The sequence below is a fragment of the Penaeus monodon genome, chromosome 6, assembly GCF_015228065.2.
Source record: "Penaeus monodon isolate SGIC_2016 chromosome 6, NSTDA_Pmon_1, whole genome shotgun sequence".
Taxonomy (NCBI): domain Eukaryota; kingdom Metazoa; phylum Arthropoda; class Malacostraca; order Decapoda; family Penaeidae; genus Penaeus; species Penaeus monodon.
In genome coordinates this window covers 122328-134827 of record NC_051391.1, presented here as the reverse complement: position 1 = coordinate 134827, position 12500 = coordinate 122328, and the positions used below count along the sequence as shown (strand labels likewise).

Below are 12500 nucleotides of genomic sequence, written 5' to 3'. Positions count from 1 at the left end.
GAGAGAGGGAGGGGAGAGAGGGAGAGAGGGAAAGGGGAAAGGGAGAGGAGAAGAGAGGAGAGAGAGAGAGGAGGGGAGAGAGAGAGAGAGGAGAAAAGAGAGAGAAGAGGGGAGAGAGAGAAGAGGAGAGAGAGGAGAGGAGAGGGAGAGAGAAAAGACGAGGAGAGGGAGGAGAGGGAGAGGGGGGGAGGTGAAGAGGGAGAGAGAGGAGAGAGGAGATGAGAGGAGAGAGAGAGAGAGAGAGAGAGAGAGAGAGGGAAAGAGAGAGAGGAAATATTTTTTTTCTTTTACGTCTTTGCAATACAGGTTTGAAATGCCTTTTACTTTTTTCATTAAATAAAAAATAATAATTGGCTGACAATTGATTAACCAATGAACATATTTTTTTTTCTAAATCCATGCAGATAAATATGTACTTATTCTGAAAAAATCCAAATTTAAGTCGTTTTTTCCCCATATGTACAATGACGTACATATGGGGTTTAAAATCTGTCTTTCAAATATTAATCATTAACATCAGCTTATAATACATATGGGCGCGAGTGGATTATTTTCATCATCATCATCATCGTGAAGGGGCTAACGCCGACGGGGGCGAATGGCCGCATCCACCCTTCGCTTCCAGCCACGAGGATCCCTCGAGGCGAGACTCCAAGCAGGCCCACGGCCCATCTCTAATTCTTCACGACAGGTCTCGTCGAGCTGCCCAAGCCATGATCTCCTGCGTCGTCCCACAGGTCTCCTCCACCCAGGGTTGTCTCGCAGAGAGACAACCTGATGGGCAGGGGTCGTCCACAGGGAACGAGCTAGGTGGCCATATAGCCTGAGTTGGCGATCCGGATTATTCAAGTAACGGGTCCCATGCCAGTCTCAGGGTGTACCGCCGGTTGGACACGTGGTCCTCCCAAACTGTACCCCATGATCCGGCGAAGGGACTTTTTTACGAAGGTATCAAGGCGGACTCCAAGGCACGGGATAGCGCCCAGGTTTCCGTTCCATAGAGCAAAACAGGCAGTATCAAGGCCTTGAAGACACGCAGCTTGGTCCTTCTCATAGGTACCAACATCTCCAAACGCTCTTGTTGATCGAGTTCATGGCTCCTTTTTCCCAAAGACCAATTCGTCTGCTGATTTCCCTTGTCTGACAGCCCAGAGATATGGACTATGCTACCAAGGTATGTAAAACTCTCTGTAACTTCAACGTCCTCGCCACAAGCATGAATCGTCTGAACGGGTTCCCCTAACAGGCCCCCAAAGTCCTGAATCTTGATCTTGGTCTAGGAGACCTCTAGGCCTAGGGGCTTCGCCTCATTACTAAATGCATCAAGAGCCGCCACCAGTGTCTCCAAGGACTCAGATAGGATAGCAACATCATCGGCAAAGTCAAGGTCAGAGACCTTGATATTGCCTAGTGTTGCTCCAGACCGACTTGTTTCGACAGACCCCCACCACACTTTACAGCACTTACAGTACCAGTATAAAGGCTTGCTATTAGGCCAATAATCTGTGTCGGAATTCCCCTGAGTCTCAGGATCTTCCATAGTGATTCCCGATGCACCGAGTTAAACTCCTTCTTGAGGTCGATGTAGGTTGCAAACAACCCACGACCAAACTCACGACGGCGTTCCATAATTACTCGAAGCGCTAGTATATGGTCTATCATGGACTTGCCAGGAGTAAATCCAGACTGCTCCGGTCTCTGATGCCTCAGTAGGTGGTTGCGGATCCGTTTCAGAAGAATGTGGGTGAGAACCTTGCCTGGTATGCTGAGCAATGTAATGCCATGGTAGTTGCTACAATCCTAACGATCCCCTTTCCCCTTGCAGAGAGGGATGACCACGCCCCTCAGCAGGTCAGGGGGAATGGTACCAGACTGCCACATGGCAGTCAGGACTGTATGCAGGCCCCAAGCCATAGGTTCACTACCAGCCTTTATTAGTTCAGCAGGGATATCACATACGCCTGCAGCTTTCCCACTCTTCAGATTGGAAATCGCCAGCCTAACCTCTGTTAGGGTAGGAGGTTCCTCGCTGATGGGTGGGTCCAGCACAGGCACTGAGACATCGCTTGCATCCAAGCTAACTGTTGGAGGGTCTACCTGGTACAACTGTTCAAAATACTCAACCCAACGTTCACGAACCCCAGCATGATCTGAGATGATCCATCCATCGGACTGCAGTCATCTGTGAGGAGAGCTTAGAGTTCAGTTTTCTCAGGGCTTGGTAGGCAGGGTGAAGGTCATTTACCAAGAAATGGCCTTCAACCTCCTCACCAAGATTCCTGATGAACTGTTCCTTGTCCCTTCTTAGCAGTGTCCGAGCCCTACGCACCATGGAGCGACGCAAACTTGATTCCCATTCACCAAGCCTTGCGACACACTTCAGTGGCCTCTAATGTCTCCAGGGAGATGGAATTCTGTCATGCCCTCGGGCGTACGCCAATGGACTCCTGAGCTGCTTCGAGTGTTATGCGCTTGAAGAGCTCCCACAGAGCAACTGGGTCCATCAGGTTGTCGAGTTCTGTGAATCGGTCAGAGACTGCCATGGTGAACCCACGGGCACACTCCTCCTCCCTTAGTCTGTCCAGGTGAAACACCTTTGGGTGGGCCACTGAAGGGACGGGGAGTTTTGAAGTGGACCCGCAAGGTAGCCACAACCACTCTATGGTCGGTGACACAAAACTCGGCACTCCGGTAAACCCTGCAGTTCTGGAGGATCCTCCATCGTGTGCTAACAAGAATGTGGTCGATCTCCTTGGCCACTGTACCCGTATCGCTGTACCATGTCCAGCGATGCGGGTTGGAGCGCTGGTACCAGGAAATCCTCATTTTCTGGGACCTAGCAAAGTCCCGGAGAAGAAGGCTATTCTCGCTGCTGGGATCAGCTCCCGAGCCATGGGGGCCGACAGACATCTCATAGCCAGCTCGGTCACAGCCGAATACCGCACTGAAGTCGCCCAGAACAATGCAAATATCTCACCGGGGGCAATTGTCTGCCACAGATGCGAGTTTGGCGTAGAACGCCTCTTTCACATCAATTTTACAAACATCGATAGGGGCGTATACAACAATAAGAGACATGAAGCCAAAAGCATGCTTCAGTCTCAATGCCATAATACGCTCATCAACCGGTGTCCCTCAACTACCGAGAGCTGAAGTCTCATGTGTATACATGAAGTCTCTTCATGTATACACTTAATATCCTTATGTATGGATGTGACTGGAGAAGAAGAAAAGAATACCAGTATCATAATATTTATTGTGTACAATATTCTCATAGGCAGAATATTCATATAATTATAGACAAAGTAGTTCTTTCTTGGCAATGTGGAAAGCTATTGAACACCAATAACTTTATTAAAACATAACAAAACATTATTTATACAAAACAACTAAATATCACTAAACATAATCTGTTGATTTTTTTCTTTTTAAATAAATACACGTCTTATTTATCATAAATATTTCTTCTTATCTTCTTTTTTTTTTTACCCTATCACTACTTTTTTTAAAGGCGTTTCGAATAAATATTCAAAGATAGGCCCTATATTTACTATCAGGGGTATACGGGACCTCGCAAAAGAACGTTACCATTGCCTAGACATCCTACTGCCTCGGAACACACACTATGTTCATCAGCCTGACAACTTTGTTCTTGTTCAGGCTTGACAGAGACTAGTTTCTGGTCAGATGCTAAAAAAATGCACACTGAATTAGTTTACTCTTTTGATTATACTCACGACGAGACAAACGTACATATATATATATTTATATTTACATTCATATACACGTGAAAACTCAGTCTCACTGCAGAGTCCGGACGAGAGGTACGTGCTGTGACCATGTATTTTTTCATATGTTGCTGACCCTGAAAATCTTTAGTATTTTACTGTCTTTTTCATATTTATATCAGGAATACAAGTCGTATAAAAGACTGCTCCAAAAAATCGCATTGAAGATCCTAAAAAAAGAATTCTATGTACAACATACCTCAAAATCTGAATTCAAAAAAATCTGAATTCGAAATGTGAAATAGCAAAATGTACTGAGTTTCCTGACGGCGTCTATGGTAACAACAGCTATATAGTCAAGTTATATAACGTTATGGCTTTCATTAATTCATCTTACAAACTACAGTTCCTGCTCTACCGTCTATTATATGACTAAATAAATTGCTATGGCCAAAACTGAGTTAGGAGTGTTTGTAATTAAAGTAAATCTTATACTCATCATTTCACATATTTGGCTATAAAAATGGTTTGAAAAATAATACTAGATATGAGAGGTCTCAGCATTTCAACAGAGCCTTGGCAGTCCAGAAGTAATCAGAACACGTCAACTTCGTATTGCAACATGCAACACCGTCATCGATGATTATTTTCAAAACACTTTTATTTATTTATTATTATTTTTTAACACACTTTTATTTTTTATTTTTTTTTTTTAAATATCCTTTAATGAGAGAAAATCCCAATTGATATTGTCTGTGACTTTGTGATCGTGTCTGAATTAAAGTTCGAATCACATTTGTCGATTTTCTGATTACTTGCAATGTTGCTCTCCTGGAATGACACTCAATTAAACTAATGATCTTGTTCTAGTATTATGACTAGTTTACATTTGTTATTTTGGTATGACCTGCCTTTGTTACACTCCAAAAAAAAAACTATTCTACTTCATATATAAAGTTCTATCTCGCAGACATACACATGTACGCATGGAGACAAGACCGCTAGGAACACACACACACACACACACACGCACACAAACACGAACACATCCGCTCACAAGGCATTTTATCTGTATTGTCTTTTCTGTGAGTTTCCCGTCGGCGGGACACAGTCTTTGGATTCGAGTGGTAACGGAACTTGAGAACTTTTTAGAACTGGAAGGACTTGGAGGACTCGGAGGACTATTAGAGCTTTTAGAACTTGGAGGAGCTTTAGAACTTTTAGAACTTGGAGGAGCTTTAGAACTTGAACTTTTTTTTTGAGATGTTAAAGAAGATGAACTTTCTAGGAATGCTGAGGACCTTGAGAACTCAAGCTTGCGACGACCTCGGGTCCTCCCATTCGCCCAGCATGTACACGGAAGCCGTTCGCCGAAGCGCCGCTGCGTCTACGGCGGGCGACCCCATCTGCATTTCGCTGTTGGCTCTGGTCAGCGCCGAGAAGGGGCTCGCCTCGCTGCCCTCGGCGGCCATGATGATCGGGGAAGCCCTGGTCGCCACTCGCTGGCCGGCCAGCACCACGCACCCGCTCTCCGTCGCCGCCGCCGCCGCCGTCGTCGTCATCCGCCGCCTGGAAGTCTCCACGACGGCTGTGCGACTGAAGGCCGTCGGGGTGCGCGAGGCGCCGCCGTTCCGCTCGTCGTAGGGCAGGTCGCTGTCCATGGGGTCGCTGCGGCCGTCGGGAGGGGGCCTGACGAAGTGCCACGAGGAGTCGTCGCCTTCCTTGCCCTCGCCCAGGAGCATGAGGGAGCCCAGCGACCGCCTCGGGATCATGGCCGGGGGCACGCCGGCACTCAGGAGCGTCTGCAGCTGCTGGTTCGGCGACAGGAGGGCGGGGATCTGGGAGCCGGCGAAGGGCGGCGGCGCGACGGGGGGCTGGCCCTTGGCCGCGCCTCCGTGGCTCTCCGTCCGCAGCAGGACGAGGGAGTGCGGCCTCTGCGTGTGGCCGTTCATGGCGCTGTGCTGGTAGTAGCTCTCGTCCAGCAGGGCCTGACTAAAAAATGCCTCACTCTCGTACAGCTGGGGAGACAGATTCGTCTGCGCGCAGCCCGTCGGCATCGCCTGCAGCGCCGTCTTGGTGGCGGCCGAGGGCTCCGCCCCGCCGCGCTCCGCCCTCGGGGACCCGTGGGGCTCGAGGCCTCCGCTGTTCAGGCGGCTGACGATGCGCGACAGGAGCGTCCCCCTGCCGGAGGTCCTGGAAGACGAGTCCATGGTGCCGGAGGCGCACCTGTACACACTGCCGTTCTTGCTGCCGTTCTTGCTGGCGCCCCTGGCGTGCCTCGTGGAGCCGTTGCGCACGGCCGACGAGGACTTCTTGACGGAGTTGAGCGGCGAGGCGCGCGTGGACACGGTCCGCGCCGACGAGTGGTGGTTGCGCGGCGGCGTCGAGGTGGTGGAGTGCGTGTGCGCCGAGGAGTGCGTGGAGTGCGTGTGCGTGGTCGGAGGGCGCCTGCGCAGCGTGCCCGTGGTCAGCAGGGCTATCCAGGCGGCGCGCGCCTCGGGGTGCTGGGCCACGCGCACCACGAAGATGATCAGGCCCTGCAGCGGGGTGGTGATGCAGAAGATGTACTGCAGCGTAAGGCGCGCCCAGCCGATACTGACGGCGCCCGCGACCCACGTCACGCCCAGCAGCGCCACCACCGTCACGGCGCCACGCACCTGGGCGAAACAAAGGTATGCATAAGACATCAAACGAATAATCAAACCAATACCTTTCCTAAAAAGGGCAAAAAGAACAACAGCATGACATATTATTTCTAAAATCACTCCACAATTCATGCAGTCTTACCCACCACAAACAAACAAACAAAAACTAGAAAAAAAAATCGAACGAACAGTCACACTCGACTGCCACCGCATCGCCCCTTTACACCCACAGCCGCCCAATCCACAGCCTAATACACTTGTAAACCTTGTCTTAAACCCCCAGTACCTGCGCCAGGGTCACGGGGCCTTCCTTTTTAGGGGTGACTGAAGAAGAGTGAGGCTTGTGGGACCGAGGGCGCCTCTGACAAAGGACGCGGGTCACCATCACAAACACGACGCAGTTGACGGCAAGCACACAGCAGATGGGTCCTGCGAAAAGTGGAGTCGAGGGATTATATATATTCAATTAATCGAGAACGGAATAACTAAGGATGTGTATTAAGTAAGGGTATTTCGAAAGAAATCACGAAATCACTAAAGATATATATTAGGTTAGGTTAGGTTCAGGTTAGGCTTAGGTTAGGTTAAGTAAGGGTATTAGAGTACCTAATGCCTTTAAAATAATTGAGATCTAGACATATAGCGCCAAACAAAAAAGTAACGGAAGATGCTTAGGGAAAAGCTATCCATGGTTATCAAAAAACCTATATTAATGGAGTGGTTATAACAAATACGGAATCTAAAACATCGTGAGACTAAAACTAAAAAAAAAAAAAAGAAATTGTACCCAGGAAAAAAAAAAAATTCATAGAGGGGACACTGATAGAGAGGGTCTACAATAATTACAGAAAACAAGTCTATTTTATAGTCAAACAGAAACTTTCTTCTGTCAACAACGAGCAAAATACGAATCACTCTCCTTGGGCACAGAAAAATCTCCCAGCACATCCAAAATAAATCCTTAAAAAAAAAATAAAAAAACGATATCCCATAGAAAAAAAAAATCTAATTGCACAAATAAAACTATATACAACAGAAATGCCCAAACGCCTTACCCATATACGCAGCGTAGTACACGATAACATTATGCCTCGGGTTGATAACACAAATATCCCTCTCTTCGTCTTGGTAAACTCTGTAGTCGACCGCCAAGGCAGTCACGACGACCAGCAAGGGAATGCCTGGGGATAGAGGTGCTTGTGTCGTAATTTTTTGAAGAGATAATGACAAATTATGCTTTAGTAAAAAAAACAGAGGTGCTTGTGTCGATATTTTTTTGAAGAGATAATGACAAATTATGTTTTTTTCTGGTGTTTTAGTAAAAAAACAGAGGTGCTTGTGTGGATATTTTTTGAAGAGATAATGACAAATTATGTTATTGATTATTTTTATATTTTATGTTTTTTTCTGATGTTTTAGTTAAAAAAGAATGTGTGGATATTCTAAAAATAAATAATGACAAATGATGTTACTGATGTCTTTTTAATGATTTTTAAAATATATTTTTATGTTTTATAAAAAAAAAGTGCATGTGTTGGATATTTTTTATATAAAATAACAAGTAATGTAACTGATGCTTGTTATGGTGTTTTATGTTTTTTTTTCTGACGTTTTATTTAAAAATGATAGAGTGCATGTGTGTGGATATTTTTTTAAATAAGATAATAACAAATAAGACTGTGGATTTATCTATGATGGAAGATACTCAAGATCAGGTAATATGTACGGAATTGCATATACACACGAGGAGACATGGACACACACATAACAGCACACGGACAAACACACACACACACACACACACACACAACACACACACACACACACACACACACACACACACACACACACACACACACAATCCCCTACACACACAAACAACCCCCTACACACACAAACAAACAAACACACAAACAACACCCCTCCGCCCCACACAAACAACCAAACAACCAAACAACCAACAACCCCCCACACACACACAAACGAACCCCCCCCCCCCACACACACACAAACGAACCAAACCGAACGCGCAAAACTGACCCCAGGCCGCCACCACTCTCTTGGCCATGAAGTGAGTCTCGGCCGAAGCGAAGACGGTGATGAGGAGCTGGTACATGTTAGCGGCCTCGATCAGCATCCAGGCGAAGGCGGCGAGGACCAGGTAGTGGAGCTGCGGGGGGGGGGATGGGGAGAGAGAGAGATAGAGAGGTGGTTAGAGATGGTGGTGTGGTGGGGAAAGGGGGGTGGTGTGTGGTGATAGGGTGGTGTATCGAGGAGAGAGAGAGAGAGAGAGAGAGAGAGAGAGAGAGAGAGAGAGAGAGAGAGAGAGAGAGAGAGAGAGAGAGAGAGAGAGAGAGAGAGAGAGAGAGAGAGAGAGAGAGAGAGAGAGAGAGAGAGAGAGAGAGAGAGAGAGAGAGAGAGAGAGGGTTAGAAATGACGTGGTGTGGTGAAAGGATGGTGGTTTTAAGATGATGATGATGATGGTGTTGCGATAGTGATGATGGTGTTGAGATAGTGTGGTTATAGAGGGAAAGGAGTTAGATATTGTGTAAAATGCGTGTGAAAATAAACAAACTGATGATAGCGTGAGTTTTCAAAGATGGTAAAGTGTAGACTGATAATAAAAAAAGGAAAAAAAAGAACCACAATTCCATGATAATTCTGAAGCTACTTTGATTTGAAGAATGAACACAAAATAAAGTAAATGTTTTACGAAATAAATACTTGGACGATACACTGAATAAAAAAAAAGTGAATCCACAAAATTTAAATAAAGACGACGAATCTCTTCAAAATGAACAAGAAAAAAAAAAAAAATATATATATATCCCCAAACAAAATACCCCCCTCCCCCCCAAAAAAAAGAAGTTAAATCCAAATCTTAAAAAAAAAAGAAAGAATAGTAATGCCCAAAACACAAGAGAAAGAATAGTCACCGCGGCTCCCAGGGCAGTGCAGGCAATGGACGTGGGTTTCACTTGCGTCGTGATGAAGAACACGCAGTTGAGAAGCAGCAGCGCCAGCGAGAGGTTCATCACGATTTTGCCGCTCCGGTCACGGTTCAAAGTCCTGGGCGGAAAAAAATAGGGGGAAAAGAAATTAGAAATCAATAATAACGACGAAAAAAAAAAAAAAAATAAGCGTAAAAAAATTATATTTTAAAAAAATCGAAAAAAGTTTATTTATTTTTGCTTAGTAAGAGTAAGCATAAAAATTAAATTTAAAATATATCACAAAAAAATTTTTTTTTTCATGTTATCACCTTAAAAAGGCTTAAAAGATAAGTCTTAATTATGAAATATAACGTGAAAAAAATAATGAGGAAGTTACAAAAGACCGACAAAATAATAAATCCGTGATATTCAGAACAAAAATAGATTGTTCTTTGTGGGCGGAAACAACGAAATTTAAACTCTCTTTGGTGATCCCGACTGAAAAGGAAACGAACTTGACTCGAAACGTTATGGGTTTAGTGTTGCTCATTAGCTGTGTCTTAGTTTCGTTTCGTAATTTATATATATATATTTTTTATCTTTCTCGACTTCTCCCCTTTTTCCCCTTATCTCTTCTCCTTCCCCACTTATCCGTCCCTTTCTCTATCTCTTTCCATCTTCCGTCTTCCACCCTCTTTATTCAACCTCCCTTGCCTCTCCCCTTCCTTCCCATCATCACCCCCTTCCCTTCCCCTACATTTCCCTCTCCCCTCTCCTACCCTCCCATCTCATCCCTTTCCTTCCCCAACCCTCCCCTACCTTTCCCCCCTCCATTCCCCTACTCCCCTCTCTTTCTCTCTATCTCTCTCTCTCTCTTTCTCTCTCTTCTCTCTATCTCTCTCTCTCTCTCTCTCTCTCTCTCTCTCTCTTTTTCTCACTCTCCTCTCTTCCTTTCCCCCTCCTTTCTCCTTCCCCCCCTCTCCCCCTTTTCCCCTCTCCCTTCTCCCACCCTCCCATCTCATCCCTCCCCTCCCCCTCCTCCCTCCCCCCTTCCCCCTCCCCCCTCACCTGAAGATGGCGTAGGTGGCCACGGTGGCCGCCAGCCCCGCCGTGCTGAGGGCCAGGCCCACGTAGGTGATGACGGACAGGACCTTCTCGTGGGCGCCCAGCGCGGAGGGCATCGGGTCCAGGAGCACCGAGAAGGCCGTCAGGTGGGAGGCGTGGCAGGTCGTGACTCCGCCCACTGTCTGGGTCTCCATGCCGGCGCTCGACCAATCCTGGGCTGCGGGCGGGGGAGGGGGCGGGGTTACAGGGCCTAGGTGGGTGGTTGGGGATGAAAATGATGGTGATTGTGGTAATGGGGGGGGGGGGGAGTAGTATTAGAAGATTTGGTAAGAGGAGAGGAGAAGAGAAGAGAGGAGGAGAGAGGAGAGGAAAGGAGAGGAAAGGAGAGGAAAGGAGAGGAGAGGAGAGGAAAGTGGAGGAGAGGGGAAAAGAGAAAAGAAGAGAAGAGAAGAGAAGAGAAGAGAAGAGAAGAGAAGAGAAGAGAAGAGAAGAGAAGAGAAGAGAAGAGAAGAGAAGAGAAGAGAAGAGAAGAGAAGAGAAGAGAAGAGAAGAGAAAAGAAAGAAAAGAAAAGAAAAGAAAAGAAGAGAAGAGAAGAGAAGAGAAGAGAAGAGAAGAGAAAAGAAAAGAAAAGAAAAGAAGAGAAGAGAAAAGAAAAGAAAGAAGAGAAGAGAAGAGAAGAGAGAGAAGAGAAAGAAAATAAAATAAAATAAAATAAAATAAAATAAAATAAAAAAGAAGCGAAGAGAAGAGAGAAGGAGAGGCGAAGCGAAGCGAAGAGAAACGAAGAGAAGAGAGGAGAGGAGGAGGAAGTTGGTGATGGTTGAAAAAGGAGGTGGATGTGATGACGATGGAGACGGTAGCAATAACCTTTCAGAACAAAGCTAACATTTTCAAGATCAACTTTACAAATAAAAGATCATATATAATTTTAATGGCAGAAATTTCTCGCTGATCACCCTGCTTATCCTATAATCCTGATAAACCATTAATTAAGAACAATTAAAACTAACTAATGTTGTGAAAAGAGAGAAATTGAAATAATCCTTCACTAACTTATTATTATTTCGTTTTCTAATTAAAAAAAAAACTTTCCCTCTAAATAACATAAGAAGAAAAAGAAGACGAAGATGAAGGAAAAGAAGAAAAAGAAGAAAAAAGGAGGAAAGGAGAAGAATAAATAAGAATAGGAATAAAAGAAGAAAGAAAGAAAGAGAAAGAAGGAGAAAGAGAGAAGGCAAGAAGTGAAAATACAAGATAAAAAATCTTCCCTAATTTCAAAATTTTATAACCTACCCCTTCCCCCCCTACAGAGAAAAAAGAAAGAAAGAAAGAGAAACTCCAAGAGAGAGAGAAAAGAAAAATATCTAGAAAAAAAAACAAAGAAGAAAAAGAAAAAAAATATCTAGAAAAAGGCAAATAATAATAATAATAATAATAATAATAATAATAATAATAATAATAATAATAGTAATAGTAATAGTAATAGAAAATAATAATAATAATAATAATAACAACAACAATAATAATAATAATAACAATAATTATAATAATTATATATCTATCTATCTATCTATATATATATAAAGCAACAAAGAAAAAAGAAGAAGTAGATGTATATATATAATGAAAAAAAAAACAAAAAAAAAAAAAAAAACACTCACCTGCATCGTCCCAGTAGACGCAAGATGGCCGAAACAGGGATTCGTTTGCGTCCGTGTTGGCTTCGGCGATCGTATACGTCACCGGCTCCGACAGGTTTTCCACGGTCGTGTTCGTGATTCGTGCAGTGATCACGGGCATTCCCAACGGACGGCTGCCACGGAAGAATTTGTCGTTGCCGAAGGACACGAACTCCAGCCTGACGCTCTCGCCAGTCGCCATCGAGAGAACGGACGGAGGGAGTTTCAGGTACGATTCCTTTTTGGCGGGAAAATGGGGGTGAGAGAGAGGGGGGGGGTGAGTGGGGTTGTAGGGGGGGGGGTTGTAGCTAAAGATAAAAAGATCGCGTTTTTTTTTTTTTAAGATAAAGATCGCGATTTTTGTAAAAATGGATTTTGGAAAGTAAAGAAAAAATAGACTGCGATTCTTGTGTTTGTTTTCGTAAAGTTTATCGACGTTTTGAAATATT

The 12500-nt window shown here is 44.9% G+C and overlaps 1 protein-coding gene across 1 annotated transcript in view; it reads right to left on the bottom strand.

The window, feature by feature from the left end:
• Positions 1–3238: 3238 nt before the first annotated feature.
• Positions 3239–12500, bottom strand: part of LOC119574711 — a 31726-nt gene continuing 22464 nt past the window's right edge. The window contains exons 13-19 of the mRNA XM_037922114.1: positions 12034–12289; positions 10375–10588; positions 9310–9442; positions 8414–8543; positions 7429–7554; positions 6660–6802; positions 3239–6385 (exon numbers count right to left, since the gene is read on the bottom strand). Coding sequence (XP_037778042.1) covers positions 5039–6385; positions 6660–6802; positions 7429–7554; positions 8414–8543; positions 9310–9442; positions 10375–10588; positions 12034–12289 — 2349 coding nt within the window. The 3' untranslated portion in view covers positions 3239–5038. The remainder of the gene's footprint in view (positions 6386–6659; positions 6803–7428; positions 7555–8413; positions 8544–9309; positions 9443–10374; positions 10589–12033; positions 12290–12500) is intronic.